At 37.8% G+C, this 23681-nt stretch overlaps 1 protein-coding gene across 16 annotated transcripts in view; it reads left to right on the top strand.

Moving 5' to 3' along the window:
- Positions 1-23681, top strand: part of LOC111841957 (calcium-activated potassium channel subunit alpha-1a-like) — a 167197-nt gene that overhangs the window by 142690 nt on the left and 826 nt on the right. For 3 of the 16 annotated variants that reach the window (XM_072703945.1, XM_072703947.1, XM_072703956.1), the window contains 10 exons: positions 966-1080; positions 1670-1894; positions 2812-3004; positions 8971-9081; positions 10607-10690; positions 12087-12217; positions 15117-15311; positions 15521-15639; positions 15747-15968; positions 20344-20372. In XM_072703945.1, the coding sequence (XP_072560046.1) occupies positions 966-1080; positions 1670-1894; positions 2812-3004; positions 8971-9081; positions 10607-10690; positions 12087-12217; positions 15117-15311; positions 15521-15639; positions 15747-15968; positions 20344-20372 (1424 nt within the window). The other 13 variants (XM_072703946.1, XM_072703952.1, XM_072703959.1 and 10 more) reach the window with 7 other exon arrangements.

The raw sequence follows: 23681 nt of genomic DNA, 5'->3' as shown, positions 1-23681 counted from the left end.
GTGTGTGTGTGTGTGTGTGAGCGGGTATACTTTACACAATGTCCCCACAATATGATGAATACCCGTTTTTTTCCCTTATGGGGACCGGTTTCCTGGTCCCTATGAGGGAGCACTCAATTTAATAAAAATCTGTTACTGCAATGAAAAAACTAAAAATGCAAAAACTCTTGTATTTTGTTTGGTTACTTATGGTTATGGTTAGGGTAGGGTAGGGGTTGTCATAGTTAGCGTTAGCATTTTTCCCATAGAAATGAATGAGCGGTCCCCATAAAGATATGTCTACCCGACGTGTGTGTGTGTGTGTATGTATAAAATTAAAACAAGTCATGAGTTGCATTATACAAAATGTTGGTTTCCATCCATTCAGTTTTAAGAGACATACTGTACAGACACCACTCTTAGTATTGTTCATTGGTCAGCTGTCTGCAAATTGATGTGAACATACCATAACCACAGCTATCTCAGCTGTGAGGGCACTTATATGGTCAGTGTTGCGTAGAATTAAAATCAGCTGTTCATATCACTGAAATAAATTAGCCTGTTTGGTCGTGACACATTGCTGAAACTTTAATGGTCTTGAGTATGTGGAGCAAAATATGATTGGGCAAATTGCTAAAATATTTAAACTGCAGCCTGTTAAAGCTTTTACTGAGAAGAACATCATGTCAGAAACTGTGTCCTGTAAAAGCGCATAATTGTCATTCCATTCTCATGCCATTCAATCACTAAAGCCTACATTTTACGTCCTGTCCATTCCAGCGCTGACAGAACGGTCCACGCGGATGGTTTCTGCCATTTTTAACAAATTCTGACATCAGTGAATCTGAAACTGAAGTTGAATTAATTTTCATTCTAAGGAAACCGAATTGGGTTTATCTATTGCAATATTCCTAAGGTTGTGAAATGAAAAATATATCTTTATGGTGCGGTTCTGCGATTTTAGTGTCCCTCTTTGTCCCGAACAGGCACGACCCCTTTGCAGGAAATGAAATTGATCACACGGAAGTAAGCGTGAAGAAGTTTGATTCCACAGGAATGTTTCACTGGTGCACAACCAGGGATATCGAGAAGGCCATCCTGGTGGGTATTACTGCCCGTGGCACCAGAAATCTCACAATTCTCACATCAACACCAGTACGTGTCACATATTCCAAAAAAGTGGTTCGTGCAAAAATTGCTCTTAAACACTTATAGTCACCTGAGTGGTACACCTTCCTGCAAGTAGCACCTTGTTAATGAAATGTTATTTTGTATCGCTTCATACATAAAGTGACCTGGTTTTATTTATGATGCTGCAGGACCTTTCTTAATAAATGAACTATTCAAGCACTTCTAAATTATAGACAAATATTTATGGTGCGAAAGAGCTGGATAAAATATATGCTCTTTTAATCATTGAAAGTACATTAGTCAGAGTGTGTGCAGCACCAGATACTAATTGATAAAAGATAAAATGTTTTCTCTGTTTAACTAGGGCGAATCCACTAATTCAAAGTGAATTATTGCTGAACAGTCTTGATTATGGTAGAGAGTAATAAGATAAAGCAGCAGTCTTTCCCATCAGCTTGAGTCACCTTTTCTACTCAGACGTTTTCCTCGTGTATACAAGCACTCACCGTCGTTATCATTATGTCATAATTCATGTATGCCCCCCCCCCCCCCTTTTCAGACGCGAAGTGAGGCCGCCATGACAGTTCTGAGCGGTCACGTGGTGGTCTGTATATTCGGCGATATCAATTCTGCCGTGATTGGGCTGAGAAACCTGGTGATGCCTTTGAGAGCCAGCAACTTCCACTACCATGAGCTGAAGCCCATTGTGTTTGTGGGTGCCCTGGAGTACCTGAAGCGGGAGTGGGAGACGCTTCACAACTTCCCCAAAGTTTCCATTTTGCCTGTGAGTGTGGGCCGGCCTTTCATAGCTACCATGTACACTCTGCTGTCAGGCATAGGTGATTAAATCATAAGTAGCACAGACTTAGTTTCATGTACAATGTATATTTCAAGTGTAGCAACACTCCATTTTTTTTCTTCTAATAATAATTAGCTGCTTCTTTTTAAAAAATGTACTGATATTGATTGATTGATTGATTGATTGCATAATGTAGAAAACCTGTCAAAACTGTCTGACCAAACTTTATTGTTTATTTTAATATATTTTTAAATGCCTATTATTCAGTATTCAGTATACAGACTTTAGACCTGTTAGACACATCGAACAGAATGAGACTTAATACCTTTTGCTGCAGCATTGATCAGTCTTCATATAGAGAATCACCAGATCCTAACAAGCTGTACATCACCAGCATTACAGATTAGCTTTTGCTGCTACCAAAAAAGACGAAACAAATGTTTTGGGATTTGCTCCTGCAGTGTTCCATAATGAACGCAGCAATTCTTAAAATCTTTTTTTGTATATATATATTTGAAGTCATTGTGTGGCCAAAGCAGTTATATGTTTTGTAAATTTATCTTATAGATTTTATGCTTGAACAGTATGCTAACTGAGAATATTCATCTTGATTAACTTCTGTTAAGTGTAATTAAATAGCCTGGCGTGCATCATATGTAATAAAGAAATGACGTAATTCCTGCTCCTATTTCTAACTGAAGAATAAAGCAACTATTCTACCTAACCCTCTAACATTGCCAGTAGGAGTATGTACCCTTTAGATTAGCACACATCCCTGATTCTCCAGTGTGGAGTAAAATCAGCTGAATGTCATAGCATTAAAAGCAGCATGCTTGTTAGCTAATTTCCCAGAACCCCACTCTCGGTCTTTAATTTGTTTTTCCTCTCTCTTTGTGCCATAGGGTACACCATTAAGTCGGGCTGATCTGAGGGCTGTCAACATAAACCTCTGCGACATGTGTGTTATTCTATCGGCCAATCAGAGCAGTATTGATGATGCTTCACTGCAGGACAAGGAATGCATCTTGGCATCACTCAACATTCAATCTATGCAGTTTGATGACAGCATCGGGGTCTTGCAGGCTAATTCCCAAGGTAAGGTCTGCCCTATAATACTTCAATCCGTTGCCTGCAAGGGACAGGACCTGGCAAAGAGAATATCTCTCTGGGTGATTAAAAGGACCTCACATCAATCTGTTTGACCGTTGAACCGTTGATTAATCTTCCATGCTTAGAAACAGGCGACCTTTTAATGTTTGTAATTACAGTAAATTTACATAATACAGCTGTAATACAAATGTTGTGGGGTTGTATTTTGAAAAAGTACATTTCAGATTTTCTTCACAACCTTGTATACTACTAATAACATTGCATTTGAAAAATATTTACATTTGGAAGGTGCAGCATCTCTAGTAGACAATTAAATTGAAACGGCAGCTTATGGATGCCAAACAGTAAGTATGCAACATGGCTTATCTGGGTGTTTTAAAAAATGGATATTGCTGGAACATGAACCATATAGGTCTCCCTGCAGTTCCCTGTTGTGCTTACGTAAGCAAACGGTTCGTACCTGATATTTTAAGAGTGCATAGCTGCAGGAGTAGGTGTGTATTTTGCTGGAACTTCAGTGACACGACCTGGTAAAGTGCACAGTTAGGTTTGTACGTTTGTAGTCTATTAATGATGTTCTGTATTGGCATGCAAGTGGGAAATGCAGGCCGTCCCCAAGGGTACTAGCAACATTCGTCCCCTAAGTCTGTCTTTAAGGCGAATTTATAGGTAAGTTGGAACAATAATAATACCGTAATAAAAAGTAGCACATACGGCACTGTTCTGTGCCTCAAGTTGATGAAGCCACGCAATGTTTTCATGAATGTCACAAAGTAGTGCGTGCATTCGTTATTAGGAATCATTGTATTTAACTCTAATTTTAAATATAATAGGCTTTATGGTAGTTGGTTTGTAAGTACTAGTTGTTTGTAAGTTGGACGTTCTTAACCTGGGGACTGCCTGTAACAGGTGCAAAACAAAATAAAGCAAAACTACACAAACCCAGCAGCTGGGGGTGGAATAAGACAAGGAAGGACATCATCATTGACGTACAACAGCAGGCAGAAAGGCGGAGGGTTTTTGGCAAGGTCCCCGTGTCACCAGAAGCAGTCAGGGGCCACACACTCTCTCGTGACACCCGTTTGTGGTTCACATGGGGCAGGGGTTATAGGCGATGGACTTCTGATTAGTGGAGGAGCATGACACGGTCTCGCAATTAATCTTTCGCCAGGCTCTCAACAAATGACCATTGTTGCGTAACAGCAGGAGGAATAACCTGTCCCAGCAACAAAAAAAGTAAAGAAAAAATAAAGCATGGGGCGCATTTTGCTAGTCATTCCATTAGGAGGCAGAATTAATGCAGTATAATGCATGGAGGTCTGCTCTCATCTGCATTTCCTGATACAGCATTTCCTCCCTGCTGTGATGCGAATGGCCTGAAATGGTACCGTACAGTAGCAGGGCCTGGTATGCAGTAGTATGAGTACTTAACAGAAGCAGCAGGAGGAACACAGGGTGAGTAATTTTTCCACCCTTAGCTCCACGCCACATCATGACCAAACACTTTTGACGAGACGTTGTTGGTTGCCAGCCTGCTACATGCCGGCCTGCATATGGTGCATTAACAGTGCATATAACTTGTGAATCGCTGACATATCTGCATAATCGTTATGCCAGTCACATACATACGTGGGTTATGTTCTGTGTGCATATTAAAGTGACCTTCCTGAAAGTATACCTTACCATTTCTTGATGTAATCAATAATAACTTCTTTCTAAGGATGAACAGTAGATCTTACAGAAGCTTTAACATGTGTTGTAATATCTGTGATGTTATATTCAAGCTGATTTTTTTTAAACACATAACCTTTCATGCCTACTGGGATTGAGCTATTTGAAATTGCAGAGCCTCACACGCAAATGTCATGTATTAATTACTTTTTAAATTCATTTTTACTAATTTTAAACAATATTATTCTTCCTTTTTAAGGCTTTGAACACACTGATAATATGAACTGCATTGCTGTGAATATTAATCTGATCATGTCTGTTGTGTATAATTCATTTGAATGTTATGGTGTATATTATATAGATCCGTATCAGGAATTAAAAATATTAGGTTCCTTCAATTTTACCCTTTAATAATTATGCATTAAAATCCTGAATTTATTAATATACATTTACTGTCATATGTTAACAGAACTGTTGGAATTTTAAACACTTCCGTCAATAGGAAATGTACAATGAAACCATTTCAAAAATAAATATGTAGCTTTATTGTTAGTAGTCAGATCATTTGAAGGTTAATGGCCAAATGAATAAATTTACTGATATCAAAGTTCAGCGAGATGAACAGAGAAATGTATTAACATTGTATCGACTCACCCAATCCACTTTAAATAACAAGATGCTAATGAATAAATAAACAACCTGGTTGCCAAGGGAAACGTTGTAAAGTGCAACAACAAGAAAACCAGTCAATTGCCTGCAGGGGGAATCTCCGGTATCAGGATCCTTGTTATGTCAGTTATTGTAAAGAGTTAAGAAATGGAACAAATGGCTAGTGCAGAAACATGAGATATCTGTGTAAATCAATTGTTTAATAAACGCTGTGGGTTATTGAATGCAATCTGTCCAGCCTCAGTGCTTTTAGCAGGGGCTGGTAGCCCCAGGCAGCAGCAAAGTTCTTAGTAACTCTGCACATTTATAAAACGATCCTCAGTAGCTGAGGAATAATTTAAGTTATGCGGCAGTTTGTTCAGTTATCTCCGTTTTTTCCCTCTGAGTTTTACATCCTTGTTTTTGATAGGATTTAAGATTTTTTTTTTTATCTTATCATATAACTTGAAACCATTTTGTTTCCTTGATATTTGCAGCCAAGGGACCTTAGTTCATAGTTATTTGGGTCCGTTCATGTTAAAAGTCAATTCCCCTTAGGCAACGTTAAAGTTACATGTATTAAATTAATTTCGATCAACTGAGACATTTAGTCACTGTGCTGGGTGGAGCGAACCATAGAATCTCTGATTTCCAGGGTCCTTCAAAGCTCAGAATATCAAAGACATTTTTGTAATCAATGTTTAATGGGTCTGGATTTGGGGTTGAGGGTAAAACAATCTTGCTGGAATAAAAGGCCATAGCGGAAGATTCTTCTTATGATGTAATTTTTGTTAATTGTCTAAAATCGCCCGAGGGGCTGAAGTTTAACAGCTTTTTAACATTTTAATGAGGTAACCACATGTTTCGGATTTAAGTTATGTCAGTAATGCTTAGATGATGACAGATTTAGCTTTTTATATCATCGTTTACAATTTGTGGTTACTTCTGGATTCCGTGATGTAGCTTTTATTTACTCGCCTCTTTTATATATTTAAACATTGCTATATAGAACAAACTGTAATTCAATCTTTGGAGCTACGTAACCCCTATAGTATTTCCTTACCTTTTAAAATTATTAAAAACATGAACTGCAGCTTGAAAACTAAGAAATACCAGTAAGTAGATACTGACTAGCTACAGATTTCAGCTTTTTCTGTGTGCCATATTCATCCCATTAAAAAAAATCTGTCATATTTGACGTTAACAGGATTCTTAAAAGCTTTAGATATATAACCATGTTAAGAGAACTGAATTTATATTGCTAGGTGTTTATTCTCCAAAAGTATCCATTTTGGTGTTGTGCTTTCGTGTATTATGGGAAAAATAAATAAATAAATGTAGCTGCACATGGAATTTTGTCACTGTGGAGTAGATATATCTCACATTCTATCGATAGCTACAAATAAATACCGTATGAAGTCAAAGGCCCCACTGGGGCTTATAATTGTCGTTGAATGTTACTAACCACAGTAGTAAGGTTTTGTCATTGCCATAAGTCAACACTCAGCGGAAAGTTACTCATTTCAAATGCTAGCTACGAAAGAAGTGCTTAACAATTGCGTCCATTTTACATTTTACAAGGCTATCCATAAAGCTGCGGCAGTACCTTGGATACCCTGACAGTGGGTGGCATAGCCTCTGTACTAGATTTGCAATTCTTTTAAAACTTTTGTGACCTGAATATATTTCTTGCGTTACAACTGCCTTTGTAAGCGCCCGTTTTTCCTAAGTCAGCATTGGGTGATGGGTGTCAAAACACAGGCAATGTATTATACATATAGCATTACTGATTTAAGGTGTTTACTTGTCAGCTCGAAGAAATGCAACGATGTCAGGTTTGGTGAATTTGTACTCGTGTCACTGTGTTCCATGACTCTGAATGGCACTTTTCCTGATAAAAGGTTTTCGGGGTCCACACCACCACTTTTATGGTAACAAAATGAACAACATATAAAATTTATATACAGCAGTAGATGGGTGGCTGTAAATGCTAAATCAGCCTCTACTGACCCCTAAAAGCAAAACATGCATCTCTTTTGCAATATTTAGGTAACTGTTAATGTTTTCAGCACTTCCCCATTTATCTGTGGACAGCTTTGAACTTAATTATGAAAATAGTTTTTTTTTTATTTTATTTTATTTAGGGTTTATTTGACATGGACAGTGCACATTAATAAACATAAAATGTAAATGTGCCAGAATTAGCCAAAATGGCTATTTTACATCTGTTGTCCATGGACCGATGGTAACAGGTGAAATACATAATAAAAAAAACAAGGTACATAAAGTATATATAGATCATATAATAAAAGAAGTAAATAAAAAGACACATAAAACATACAAAAAGTGAAGGGTCAGTAAATATAGGGAGAAAAGAATAATAATAATAATAAATAAATACATAAAAAAGAGGAAGCCAGAACATGGCTGATGGCAGTAGTGATATAAGTAAAGCAGCACCCAGATTCAACTAACTGGAGGTGCTGGGTAGTGTGATGTTATTTAGTGTTGACATGTTTGGAGGCTAATTAACCATTTTTTTAATTGTGTTTGAATGTGTGAATGTTTTTAAGTCTCTGATGTGGGATGGAATCATGTTCCACTCAGGTGCAGCTCTAATGGAAAACGCAGATTGGCCAAAACTGCTTTTTCTCATCTGAATTATACAGTCACCTCTAATTGTACTTCTTGTAGATATATTTGTAGATGAACCTGTTTTTATGAATTGTCTTAAAACTGAAGGAGCATGTCCGCTGATATGTTAGACATAAGTTTGTGTATTTCACAAGGTTTTCCCAAATCAGAAGTTTATATTTAGTTAAAATGAGACAGTGGTGATGATGTCTAGGTTTATTATCAAGAACTTTGAGGGTTTGTTTATATAATGAGCAAATGGGCATACGAGAAGTTGTACTGGCCTGAGACCAAGTTGTTAAGCAATATGTAATGTGAGAGAATGTCACTGAATGCATATACATGATTGCAGCCTTTGTTGACAGTTTTGTATGAATCTAAAGTTTACCAAATTGAATTTAACTCGCTGACAGACCTTTTTAATTTGGGCTTTAAACGAAAGATTACTATCAATCAGAACACCAAGATATTTAAATTCTGACACTACCTGCAGTCTTTCTCCTGCCACATACAGTATACATCTGGCTCAGTAAAGTGTTTATTTGACTTTCTAAAAAACATGCATACTGTTTTAGACACATTCAGTTCTAGACTGTTTTGTTGTAACCATGTTGTAATATGTTGCATTGACTTTGTTAACTGATCTGCTACTTGTGCTGCACTGCTACCATGGAGGAAAATCACAGTATCATCAGTATGAGAATATTTTTTTTTATCTACCAGTAATGAAAGAGAATGAAGCGGTATGCACTTAGCAGTGTCCATAACTGTGGGTTGTGTAAAACCAGCATGGGTACCCAGTAAGGCTAAAGGGTTGTAATATTTGCGCTCAAATTCAACTATAATTTAGCTGGTGTTCACTACACAGTCGGTATTGAGATACCGGAAGATCTGTAGTTCTTGCTGTAGCGGAAGCTAAAGTTCTTGTGGCAATTAGAATTAACCAATTTACCAGAGGTGACTGATTGCTGTGTTTAAATCTGCTTGCCTCCATCAAGGGTTTACACCTCCTGGAATGGACAGGTCATCACCAGAAAACAGTCCAGTGCATGGATTAGTACGAGAGCCCATCACAAGCGGAGCCAATATCCGAAGCGTAACAGAACTAGGTATGTTGATGATATTGTAGCTTATGACACAAACATCAAAAGAAAATGGCATAAAAGAAAACTCCTTACATTTTGCAACACAAAATGAGTAATGGATTCCTATAACCTTGCTAGTTCCATTGAATTTAAATTTTATATTTACATTCATATTTATGTTTTGACAGGCAATATGTCAGAAAATATTTGTATTTTAACACATTTTTACCTCTGTAAAGTTTGATTATGAATGGAGAAAAAGACTTCTCGTGGAAGAAGAGTAATTTTACAGGAATAGAGTTGCTGTTGTGGATAAAAACAAAATGGGCCCATTTATTAATAACAATGAATCTGCCTTTATTCCCCTGGCACAGGAACTCATGAAAGTTTTACATCTCAGTGTGCACCAAAGCATTGCAGACTGGCATCTAAAGCTATCCTTTGACCCAAATATATAGCATTGTAGCAAAGACACTTCTAAAGCCAGGGGGTATGACTGGATTTCATCTCACCTTTATGGCTGCCTTCTTTGTTTGGAAGCACAGCTTGAAAAATGAGATGAGGAGTAGGGACACGAAAGTTTACCATGACTGTATTAAGGGAATCAACTCTTTAAGTACTTGACGGACCGACTCCTGCTCATCCCATTGTTTTCTGTAGGCATTAGTCTGATCTCACTTTATGGTGCCTTTAATGGTAATATCAAACTTAAAAAACTTAAATAATCGTTTACTGTTGCTAAACGATTGTTGCTAGATACAGTACATGGACTCCCCAAGGCCAGAGATATGCAGCCTGCAGTAACACACCCAACCTGGACAGTTACTGTACATGTGACTCTGTGCCATTTCCGTTAATTAATGCATCTTAGCTACAGTCCAGCCACAGTAGAAGCTGACAAACTGACTGACTGTCAAATAATTTTTCTTGTTTCATTGTGTGCATTCAGATTATTTTTCCTGCTTCACTGTGTGCCTGTTATTCAGGGTAGACGACATTTAGTTTATTTCTTTTAAGTTATATTTTGTATAATTTGCATTAAAGGCAGTAATAGTGTGCAGGTTGTAATGGCGGAGCGTTGAGAATGGCGTTGAACAGCAGATTGTGTAATGCTTAACTCTCACTGTTGTGTGTAATTATACTTTAGTTTCAACAGGGACAGTTTGCCTGACGTCTTGAATTCACGATTTTTCAGCACTGTGCCAAGTATTTTGTTTATGTTTATCAGCTTTTAGCATCTATAATATGAGTTTTTCCACATATCAATTGGAAACACCAGCTCTATATTTCGTAAATGTGTTCCTGAGCAATCCCCATAGCGTACCCTAAGTTTTGTATATGTTCAGTAGAATAAATGTTCATCCCTAAAGTATACCACATTTACTCATGTCCAGGCCCATGTGGACAAGCTAAACCTCTTTCTTGAGATTTATATAAGGGTTTTGGACTGTGTATATCTCAATATACGCTCTACAACCCTGTAGTGCCTCATGATTAATTTCACTTGTTGATGATTGTTTCCCTTCCCAATGCTGTTTTGCATAATTAGCTCAACCTGGTAAACTGCCACCTTTGGTTTCACTCAGTCAGGACAAAAAAAGTGGAGCCAACATTCATATGATAACTGAACTGGGTAAGCCTCGCCTTTGTCCTCTTCCCACAGTACCATTTCTCCATCAGTTGCTCTTGATTTATCTGGCTGCAATAGAGAACTGTTCCCATGGCATCACTTTGAACAAATTTTATTCTTAGTTCTGGTTGAAATTGACTGTCTTGTTTTGGCCTTTTTAATGATTTTTTCTTCTCCAAGCATCGCAGGGCCTTTGATCACACAAAGGCTGTCCTTGTGGCTCTTTCCATTGCATCTCCTCGCAGTTCATTTCTTTCGCCCCGGCCCCTTTTCATCAAACCTCTTGTCAATATGACTGACGCTTCTTTTTGCAGCTCACAGGAAGTCTGAGAAGAAATAAAATTTCAAAAACAAAACTCAAGATCAAACCTTCCTTTAAGCTGTTTATTTTTTTTCCTAGACCTAATCTCCAAAGCATAGATGCTATGAAACAAAGGAGACCTTTGTGAAGTAGGATTTCGTTGCCTTATCAGAAAACAATGTCCAGTGGTTCAGATAAACTTGTAGGGAGCCAGAACTTATAGGCAGTAGTGCCAGTTCGGAGGGGGGGTGGGGTACTGTCTGGTTTTTCACGATATTCGATATTTCATATGATCGCTTGAATTGCTGAATGTAATTGTCTGTAGCAACCAATGCACTTTTCATACTGAGGATCATTGATGAAGTGCTTAGACTGATGCTTATCATTGTGCAATTTATTCGCCTGCATTACAACAGAGTGTAATCAATAGACTTTGAAGTGCAGCAGCTCTTAGAACAAGTCATATGCGTAAGAATTTAATATGATATTTCACTTCTAACTGTATTACCAGAATTCATTTGCTTTTTATGTTTTTCCCACCCTCACATAATCTTTATTTTTTTCCCTTGCATATTTATTTCCAGCTGTAGGAATGCATGGTTTTAAGTGGATGAATGAAAGTGGTCTAGAGTAATACAAATAAAAGTCAGTTTTTCTTTTTTTTTTCCTGTGGAACCTCAATAAAGGGCATTTAAACTGATTTAAGTTTAATTGCTTGAGGATGTGCCTGACAGCCATGGTAATCAAGGGCGTAGGTTTGGTTTCAGCATTGGTAGGGACCAAATTAGCCACGAAGCCCACACTCCTCGAGATCAGGGGCATTGAGAAGGGGGTGGGTGGGGGTGATAATAGGGCCTGGGTTGGGGGCCAAATAATATGCTTTCATGGGACCCAAAATCTCTAGCAGCGCCCCTCCTCGAAACATGCACAGTACTCCCACAATATTGTTAGGGACATGCACCTACCATCTATACCCAAATCTACGCCCTTGATGGTATAGTATTTTATGGTATATCTAAGCTATTTGTGGCTCCTTTTGTCTTATATCCTGCTAACTGGTTTTTATGTTTGTACTTTGAATAACGCCGATGACTCCAGTGAATGACACCAATGTTCAGTTCTTGGACCAAGACGATGACGACGATCCAGACACAGAGCTATACATGACGCAGCCATTTGCCTGCGGAACGGCATTTGCAGTCAGTGTGCTGGACTCCCTAATGAGTGCGGTACGTTAATGTGTTTCCACGATATGGACGTACTGGTCAAGCTACCATTTATCAGGGAAAACGTTTCGTATATATGTAGCTTTTAGCCACAGGCTGCAGAATTTTTTCTCTCTCTGAACCTGCAGCCCAGTACTACAAAATTTTCATGCAAGCTAAATTATACTTCATTAAAAAAGTAAAGCTATATATAAAACAATATCTGTAAAAATCCATAACTTCGTAGTTCCTTGAGTTATAAAAGTCCCGCATGGAGTTTCCCATGAAAATAAAATCTGGTTAAAAATACCGAAGAGGAGTTTGAGTATCGGTAATACTTAAATGATTTATTGTATTATATGTTTTACTATTGTATTGTTTGCCATTTGAGTACTACCATTGCAGGAAATGCAACCTCTAATTCCTTTAGGGCTTTGTATATGTAGGCTGAGCTTATCAATGAGAATGCAGTAACTAAATGTAGCTGCTGGGTTCCTGTTAACACCTGATACTCGTAGCCTAATGCACAGAAGCGCCTCATAATGACTCCTTTAGAAAGAATGCCTTCTTCTCAGTGTTATGAAAGAAGGTCCATCCACAGCAGAGAAGATAACCACCCTGAGATTTAGGTTTCTCAATAGATCATACTTAGGGTCTTCACAAGAGCAGTCTTGCTTGTCTCCCAAGAATGAATTTGGGGCGCAATGTGTCATGGGATTTTTCAATATGACAAGAAATTATCATGCATTTTAACCTCTATACCGCATTAGGTTAAAATGCGGGGCGGCACTGTTGCCTCGCACCTCTGGGACCAGCGTTCGAGTCTCTGCCTGGGTTACATGTGTGTGGAGTTTGCATGTTCTCCCCGTGTCATCGTGGGGTTTCTTCTGGGTTCTCCGGTTTCCCCCCACAGTCCAAAGACATGCTGAGGCTAATTGGAGTTACTAAATTGCCCATAGGTGTGAATGGTGTGTGAGTGTGCCCTGCGATGGGCTGGCCCCCCATCCTGGGTTATTCCTCACCTCATGCCCATAGCTTCTGGGATAGGCTCCAGACCCCCCACAACCCAGAAGGATAAGCAGCTTGGAAAATGGATGGATGGAGGTTAAAATGTACAATAATTCCTTGTCATATCAGGACATAAAATACATACACAATCACACTGTTACAACAATCAATTGGCACATGTATTGCTTTTAAAGGTGAGTGCGTACTTGCATGCCAGTTATGTCAGTCCCTGCTTATATAATTAGGGTGGGCAAGAACAACATCCAAGGATGCTTACCATCCTCTGTACTTCTGTTTTTAGTATAGGAACTGGTCTTCGGCAATGGAAGATGGTATAAAACGGGTACACAGGAATACAAGTATGATCATATGGAGAAACACCCGTATTCTTATGTTCTACCACGTGCCAACCTTTTTCAAATTATTTTTGTAAAATATTTAATTCACATTGTCAGTATTTTATTGCTCCATATATGGTAGCACTGTATGTACATACAGTATATTACATATATTATCACATATAATCTCATAATTTTACTAAAAGTAAAAGCATATATCAACTAGAGGAAATTATTTAGTAGATAATTTTACAACTTATTTTTCATAATCCCTTTTATTATGATCCCTAAATTTGGCTTTGTTGATAACAGATTTATAATAATTTACAATTTTTTTTTTTATTTGCATTTTTAAAATGAAATGCCTAAAGGTTGGTTTATACTCAGATATTTCATTTAAATGTAAATGTTGACAAACATTGTAAATCGGTTTTGAAAGAGGTTACTACAATAGAGAATTTTAAGAAATGCATGCATGGTTTTAAGGTGGGAAGCATTAAATGTCGGTCAAGAAATTATTTGAAATGTAAGGTTGCTCTAAGCAGAAGTACATTAATCTGCCTATGATATCTGGCTGTTAAAAAATAAAAAAAGGTAGCAAAGACGAGAGCTTTCCCAACCATGACGACTTCATTTGTCTACCTATCAGTTTGAGTGAGGTTAGAACAAAGCAGCCTTCAAGTGCATTTCACACTGGACAAAGGTAATGCTCTCTAATAGACAGCATTCATCCATCATCCTGTTCAATAGTCCTGTCAGCCTCCCAGAGAGATGTCATAGTGCAGTGCAAGCCAGGGGAGACACAAGGTTTAACAACAGGGGAGGGGCGGGGGGGCTTTGTATTCTCATATCATGCACAGAATGAAACAAACTGGCAATATGAGAAATCGCTAAATTCACAAACTTGCTAGCTGATAGCCTTTAGCATCACCATGCTGTTTTTGTTGGGGCAGAGTGTATATGAAGCAGCTGTTAGGTGGCAGTACTGGGCTTATACTGGGCTAAGGATCCTGGAAATCACCTTCAGGGAAAACCCAAAAACAAACGAAGAACACAGAATTCATCGCTTAATATACATATGATGCCACCTCAAGTTCTTGGTGTTGTGTGTCTCTGAATTATAAAAAGAAATACTTAGCATTGCAGTTTGACAAAAAAATATTGTGGGTATTGAAGTTAATATAAATGATATGGAACAAACCCCAAAAATGTCTGTATCCTTTCTCAAGCAATTGCAGGACTAATTTCATAGTTATTTTTTTCAGTTTTGCCTCGAGGGAAATGCATTCCTCTTTTTGCTGTGCTGGTTTACCAAATTTTGTGTAATTAAATACAAATATATTTATTTGTTTTTTTTTTTTGCGTAAGGATATTAAAATGTTAAGACACACTTCTGGCAAAATGGAAAAAAAAAAACGAAGTAATTGGATTCTGCTGTCTTTTCACCACAACATAAATCTATTTGATGAGACAACTTAGGGTTCAAATAACCGAGCTCAGGACAGCATGCTCTTTGAATGTCTTCATTTGTGACTTTAAATGTTGGCTTAAAGATACTTTTTCTTTTATCACTGCAGACATATTTCAATGATAAAAGTCTCACGCTAATCCGGACACTAGTAACAGGGGGGGCCACCCCTGAGCTGGAGGGCCTTTTGGCTGAGGAGAATGCCCTGCGAGGTAGCTATAGCACGCCACAGACGCTTGCAAACAGGGACAGGTGTCGCGTGACGCAGCTAGCGTTGTACGATGGTCCTTTCGCAGATTTGGGGGTAAGTGGATTTGTAAAATGAGCCGGTTGGTTTTGCCACTTAGGTGAACTGCCGTGTCCCGCTACTGTTCCTGTTCGTTATCTGTTAATCGGATGTGGACTAAGTGGAGGAAGCACCTGTGATTCATTTATGTGCCGTCATGAGAATACTGAAAAAACTCTTTTATGAACCATGTTTCTGTGAATGCTAATCCTTGTTTTGTGTTGCAGGATGGTGGATCCTATGGAGATCTATTTGTTAAAGCGTTAAAAACATATAATATGCTGTGCTTTGGTGTTTACCGATTGAGAGATGCACACCTAAGTACGCCAAGTCAGTGCAGCAAGCGGTGAGTCACCCTCCCATCGTCTGTTCATCCAGTGGTGAACCCTATGACATATGAACCAATATTTCTTCACCTTCCCCTTTGTCCCCTCGTGTCTCAATCCCCTACAGGTTTGTCATGGCAAACCCAACGTACGATCTTAAGCTGGTATCCTCAGACCTGATCTTCTGTCTGATTCAGTTTAACTACAACGCGGGGCAGTCCCAAACCAGTCTGTCCCACTCTTCCCATTCCTCCCACTGCTCAAGCAAAAAGAGTTCCTCCGTCCATTCGATCCCTCCAGCCAACCGGCAGAATCGCAACAAGCCTCGGGACCCCAGGGAAAAACAGAAGTACGTGCCTGTAAAAACGTGTGAGCCTCCATATCTGTGACACGTTGTCCATGACGATCGTCATTCTGTGATGTGATTTTCCTAGAAGAGACTCATACTGTTTGTCTTACAGTACTCTCTAAGTTATTGCCACTGTCATTTGCATGTGATCCACGCATCCTTTCTACGCAATACTGACCATTATCATCTTTTTATCACCATACTTTTCCTTTCCAAGAAACAGCGACCTTGTAGTTAGGCAATAATGTTGCAGGAGAATATATTCAATCTTCCGTCAGTAAATGCTACTCATTCATTAGACATACGATAGCTACATGACCTTCTTTGAATAACTTTTATGAAGAAGCACCATTATATATTTCAGTTATTTTTACAATTTCATTTTTTTAAAAAGGTAATTCTCTTGTGGATTGTAGCTTTCCTACAATCTGTAAGAGACTAGATGCATGTGTGTTGTTTTGCATACTGATTCTGTAACATATTTAAAACAATGTTGCTTTTTATTTTATTTTTCTTCAGTTATATCAGGTTGAATAAAATATGCATTAGAATTATTATTGACTTATGAAAAAAGTAACATTGTTTTAAACTTGCCATCGGGGTTACAAATTGAAACCGTTTGTGCATGGAATTAACCCCTTTATTTATCGAATCACTGAATCGGTTTGTAAACAGCATTTCACAATACTTCCAAAATTATTTGCTAAATGTATGTAGTAGTGAGCATTTAACAAAAGTATCTTACACTCAAAATAGATGCTGTTGTATTAATTGTAGAAAGAACCATTTGCATTTTATTATACTTTTTTCAGGACATGTATAGTTTAGCAGAAAATCTATGTTACTTAAAGCTTATTTTATCATAGCCTTTGATAGATTTTTCTTATGATTCTTCAGTGCTTAGATATCTAAGTCATAACGTTTGTTCAAAGCAAATTGCATTCAATCCCTGTATCATATTTAACGTTTGAGAAACACCACTCACAAACAATCACCGTCAAAGTGCAATGCAGGCTACAGTACGCTCATCATGTAGTCCTTCATAGAGTCTAAATACATACGGCCTCCTTATATCCAAATTGCACCTTGCTGGACTGCACCTCTGCCTCCTTCATCGTTGACTTTGTTTTCTTAATGTCCCAGAATTTAGTAAAAGATTCAAAGTGGACTGTTTAATAAAAGGTGACTTTTGTGCTTAATGATAATTTACGTAAGTCGCCCTGACCAGACATTCATTTCTCGAGCAGATGAGATATACCTACATGCCGTCTTTCTGTCCTGTGTTTTTGTTTTTCCACTTATTTCGCTTACCGTACCGTGGCCAAAACACTTGCTAGCTAGACTCTGCTAGAGATGAGTTGTGTAAGAAGAATTCTACGAATAACTTGATACATTAATGCATTTTCACTGAGACATTACAAATGAATATGCAAGAATATTACTTGTAGTGATAAGCCATTTTGACACATTTTATGTTTACATTCATGTTTAAAAAAATTCAAGTAGACCTACTATTTAACCGCACCATATGTACAATACCAATATCAAATAAAAATAATGTTTTGATTATTTTTTTAGTCTGTTTTGTGTTGCTTTAAAGTGGTAAAACAACATGATGACAAATTAACAGATTTGTTCTTTAAGATTCTGATTGTAGATACATAACATGTACTAATGTATAGAGCGGATTATTCAGGACCGGCCCGGCCACCGTGAATCTCACAGGGCTGCCCCTCCACTCTGATTCTGATTTAACCCCTGGTCCGTCACACATTTACATTTGACAGGCCAGATGTGTGGCCTGCACAGGTTTGATCCATATGTCATTCACATTCTGACACATCCCGTAACATCTAAGATGGACTAAGTATCATCTTAGTGGAACATCCATGACTGAACGCCACTCTCCTTCACTCAGTTATCCCGATTTCTCTTCGGTAAACTGGCAGGCATGTCTGAGTCAGAAGTGGAATGAACAGGAATCGTCACAGTGTCACTTTCTCTTGAGGGAGACGTACATGATTGTGATTATGGACAAGCACTGAAGATGTGTTTCTGCAAGCAAAGAAAAGAAGCTTGGAAAAGTACAGAAAACATGGAATTTCATATTGTTCTCCATGCTCTTCTATTGACTTGATATCAAGTTAAAATGCAATTTTGACCTACACAATGTGTTACAGAATTTGAATAGTATATTATGTTTTCACTATTTTTCATATCTGCACAAAAATACGCACCATAATTCCAGAAGTAGAAAACAAACAGAAGTTTTGATACACACGCAACTCCCATCTTTTGCAAGCATGTGACCATAAAATGCATTTTAAGTGTGTTGCCTTTGAAAATGCTGAAATTGTTTAATAATGTATATTAAATTAAAACAATTATAATAGGTAAAGGTAACACAAATGCTATGAATTTAAGAAGCATTCTCTAGTTGGCTAAGTAGGCGATTGCAAAAGAATGCCACAAAAACTTTTTGCCAACAATCCTACAGCCATTAAACGATTGGCATTAACCGTACGTGTTCCCCTCCAGTGCCAGGGTCTCCAAAAGACCAGTTAACTTTGGCCAACATACCAGGGCTTTGGTGCTGGCGGCGTTGTAAAAAGTCAGGCTGAGGTTTAGCACTGCTAAATTTGGCTTAAATTGTTGGAAAAATATTTAAGGTACCCTTTGATCTCTGTTAACATGTCTTTATACCTCATCCAAAATTAAAAATACACATTAATTAGTATCAAATGATTTCAGTGTTTTAAAGGCTACTAGCAATTTGAAATATTTGAATTAAACAGTTGCATGTTATCTGGAAACAATGTGCAATGCTATGAGTGAAAATTACGAAACTCAAATGAAAATACTCATACCACAAGACACACATTGTTTAATGGCTTGTGAAATGCTGCGCATGTGTGTTTTTGCTTGATCTGTTCATTGTAAGACACACATGGGTGTGTGTAAATACGTGTATATGTACTAATATATAAACCTAAATGTATATGTGTACATATATAAGTTTATTTCAGTTTTATAGAGTATAGTCTGATTTGTAACAACTGAACATTTTTCCTGACATGACCAAAATCTTACAAGTATGTAAGTAGTAAGTCTTTGATGAATTGGGAAGTTCATTGTCGTCTTAATGCATTCAGTGCTACTTCTTGTGTATCACAATGTGTACGCAGGCACAGTCCCTCGTCTTTTGTATATACTGTATGTGTGTAGCGCTATTACATGCCCGTGTAATAGGTTTGTTTTCTTGCAGATGAACTGTTTCAGTTTTGTTTATCCACTGACTAATTCATGTTTATCGATAGTGGAATTGCTGGGTAGACCTAGCACTAGACTGAAATAATTAATAACCTTACACCTATTAAATATTATCCACTGGCAATATTCCTGTGTAAAAGTTGTGCAGCCAAGACTAATGTTAAATAAAAGCTTTTAGGTTGATGACCTCAAAATGAGAGTGATACAGGCATCAGCCGACAAGTGCAATTTAGCTTTTCTTTTGTCCCATTTGGAGAGCATGAACTGGGAAGCAAATGGGATGTTAAAATGTGGGTTTCATCTCAATCAGCCCCTGATTTCTTTCACCAAGCAAGTGCATTTAAGGATGTCTTAGCGGGAGACATGTCGATGTGAGTTAGGCTCTGACACTGACCCCTGATCTTTTGTCCTCGGCGTATTGAACCCGTTGTGTGACGCTCTCTGGATACTCGTCATAGTCTGTTAAGTTTGGCCAATCACTGTGTCGGACTGTGACCTCTGCTCTTCCAGTACATGCGGCCCACTTGCGATGGTTTCTGTCGTGCATTGGATTCTGTGGCAAATGTTTACGACCAGAACATTCCCGTTTTTTGGCTTGTCAACATTTTCATACAAATAAAGTAATGGATTTAAAAAAAAAAATGCTGCATTTGATGAAGCTTTGAATGGTAACTGACTGATGGAGTCTAGGTAAATGCATTTGGTGCCTTTCGTCTTGTGACCCTAAATACTAAATACCTGGAGGCTCCGAACTAAGTCTGAATTATATGCTTAAGGTAAAATACAATGGATATTCAAATAATTATACAATAAAAAAAAAACAATGATCTGTGAAATTGTGTTCACAATGGGTAGAGTTGTTTATGTGCATAGAAAATATTACTGTGGCAACTATACATTTTATATGGATAATTGTTATTATTTTATCAGTATTATGTATTTTTGTTGTTGATTTTACACTAGAGTCCCTAGACCACTGAAAATAGGCATAGTAGTGAAAATGCAGTAAAATAGCAATGGATATGGTCATGTCAGTGAATGTGTTGAGACATGTAATTTGCTTTAAAAACTGTTAAACTTATATAGATTACTTCTTTTTTTAAAGTGCAACAAGGATGAATAGAATGAGCCAAGGTATGAAAGTTAACGATTCTGCATGAAGTAGAAACTGTCTTGGGTTTTAATCATAACTCTGTCCTTGTGGAGAACAACTATCAGCAGCGAAACCAACTTGTATTTGAAAGCATCTTCCCTTAGTTTTCCTTTTGCTTTCAAATCAGAAGCGAGGTGGCTGCCTGGTCATAGCATTGCCCAAGGACCCCCCCCCCCCCCCACCTTGCATGCAGTGATCATTTTTCTTTCTTCCCCTCTACATAGAATTTTACTTCCCAAGAGGAATTAAAGCTTCCTTATTTTACTGACTGCCTGTTAACAAAATGCTTGGTTTGTTTCACATACAATTCTCGATATGTTGTTCAGTTTCATGCTTCTATTAATTTGTTTACCCGAAGACAACTTCTATATGTGTGAGCTCTGTGTGAATCTTTCGTTTGTTTTGTACTGTGTGATCTTCAGTTGTAAAGTTCTGTATCGTAGAAGCATATTACCAGACATTCCGTGCAATATTTGTGGACTCATAGATGCTTTTCTTAAGCCTCAGAAACGTCTCTGTCCGCGTCCAAGTACCTTAATTGTGTGTTCACCAGGTAACTTGGAGATAAGGCCAAATTCTGCCATTTATTTTTAAACTTTCTGCTGGATATATGTCTCTGTTTAGACTTCCAGGTAAATGATGGATTTGGTAGTTTTTCTTTGTGTAGCTTTTCATGGTGACATGTAGTTTCATTGGACATGTAGTTATAAGCTTTTTCACCGTTTACATGTCTTGCCTTTATTTTTGCATTCAGCTAACTTAGGTATTTTCAGTCTGCAGTGTTAAAGCAGCCGTTGTTTTGTGATCATCACCCATTCGCCATAAGGTTTGATTGTTGATGATGGCTGTCTTGTTAGAACTTATTTTTTTATTTATTTATTTTTTTGACCATGAGTGGTCCCTCAGGACAATCTGACATATCCTCCCACTAGACAGTGCAGATAAGGCTACAGGAAAAAGAATAGTTATCTACAATCTGGAATTTTTGACTTTCCATTCGCCTTTCAGCCTGAGCATTACCTGGACTTAATCACCAGTTTGCCTGGGCTGGTGCCTGTGTCAAGCACCCTATAACTGACTCGCACTCAAAATCCAAGGAAGTCCTGTCAGCAGTGTGCTTCCTGGGGAACTCTTAGTGCTTATTTTTATTATACTGACAAGACTGAGGCGTCCACCAGCTGTACAATTAGCTTTTTCTGGCTCACCGAGTGCCTACTTGCCCACAGTAGGTGTCATAGCGACTTTCTCAAGAGTGCTTGTCAGAGCAATGCTTATGACTTTGCATCACAATTCTCCTCATATGTATTCATTTAATCACCTGTTTTGCGGCAATCTGGCACCATAGATGACGCCAGGTTCAGCATCTGAGCTTCTGGCGGAACGATAAGGGTGGCTGGGAGTAGCTGATTTGGATTTTCCGCTCAGATTGTGTGTCATTTTATCCACACCCATGACTCACCTGCCTCCACTCCATGGTATCACGGTGGAGTTTCCACTAGTTCCTGGCTTTGTTCTGTAAACCTTTGGGCCACTGTAGGCATTTACATCGTAAGAACATATTAGCAATACAGCTACATTACCGCAGTTGCTGTTGTAGTTTTCAAAATTATTTTTGTTTGAGAAATTAAATTTGCTATATATGACTTGTTTTTATTTGAATGTTGAATGTTGTAGTTGCATTTACACTAGTCAATGAAGATGGTAATATTATTTGTAGGAGCTAGCAGAATACCGCTGTTTATATATAACTTTATATCCCTGAGTACGACGGGACCCTCAAGAAGACTGAATCTGGACCGCATTAACTAGGTTCGACACATGCACTATAAGGTGCCCGAGAGCAGAATCTGGCTGTTTCTTGAGGACTGGAAGCTGTGAGTGGTATGCTTTTCTCATAGAAATTAGGGCCTGGTTGCTTGGCCAAGAGTGCCTACATCTTCATCACCTCCTAAAATCCTGACAGTATCCTTTTACGATACAGAACGCGAAGGTAAGCAAAGCAGCTTTGGTTCTTTGGATGAGGCATATTGCTGGAGCACTATGGTTTTTGTTTGAAGTTTGCGCCAGATTTGAGGCTTGATACCATTAAGTGAGATGACTCTTCGCAAGAAGTTTCTTTTCATTGTTTCGGTTTTATTGTTCTGAATTATTTCTCATTTGGTTGGACGACATAAACATCATTTGCCGGATTCAAAATAAGATGCCAGTGAGATTCATTTAATTCTAAACATAATTATATCACGATGTTTTGTGATATTAGCAGGTCTAAAAGAAAAAGTGGAGGAGACCAGGTATATTAGGTCTATTATTCAGATCTACCCTTTATTTTTGTGAGACTTTCAGATTTCTCACAAGGTAATGTAAGAAATCAGAGGTTTCTGTGCAATTTTTATCTAAAATAAACAGGAAGTTCAAGTATCAGGAAAACCAAAGATCTTCCAAGAAACATTTTTTTCTGCTGGGTACAAGGCTCTAATTCCAAAGCTATGGTGCAAGTTCATCAAAAACGTCATAGTGTGTAAAATCAGCAGTGGCAATATCCCTCAGTTAGGGAACCAGTGTTACTTTACTTAGAAATGTTTTGTCTCATGCACTTGCTACTTTAACTTTTTCTGTGGTTGAGCTAGAGATCAGTTTGGTGATAAGTCACATTCTTGCTAATACTTTAAGTGACTGCATGTATTAAGACACTTTCGTAAATTGTAGTATTTCACTTTAAGACATTTTTTTTTCAAGCACTGGGCTTGAAAATGTGTTGATACTGTATACATTGACACATACGTACAAACACACAGAACTATTCTGTTAGTGATGAAAAGAGCAAGGACTTGTATCTCTGTTTATCAAGTCATGCTGAGAATAGGGAAAAGAGCATTATGCCCATGAAATATTCCCACACTCTTTGAATTTGTCACAATTTAGCAAATGTTTCTCGGGACCATGTTGAAATTGGCATCAACTACCAAATTCATACAAGCAAATGTGCTTAGCATTGTGGGAAAGACTGTGTTCACAAAATTTAATTCAGAAGATTACAATCTGTAACAGGGAACATTTTTCTTAATCATGATACAATTTTTTTTACCAAAAAGTTACATCCTCCAGTATAGTCAAATATTGTTGACATTATAGAATAGTAATATTTAAAATATCTAATTTGTTTAAAGTTAAGATTATTGACCAAGTGCTGTAATGCTTAGCACTGTGGAAAAAAGCTGTGTACTACACTGTATATACCAAACTTGAACATTACAGGGATGGATTTTTTTCTTAATCATGATAATTTTTCT

The sequence above is a fragment of the Paramormyrops kingsleyae genome, chromosome 20, assembly GCF_048594095.1.
Source record: "Paramormyrops kingsleyae isolate MSU_618 chromosome 20, PKINGS_0.4, whole genome shotgun sequence".
Classification (NCBI taxonomy): domain Eukaryota; kingdom Metazoa; phylum Chordata; class Actinopteri; order Osteoglossiformes; family Mormyridae; genus Paramormyrops; species Paramormyrops kingsleyae.
The sequence above is the reverse complement of the archived record's forward strand: the minus strand, read 5'-3'. Positions and strand labels throughout refer to the sequence as shown.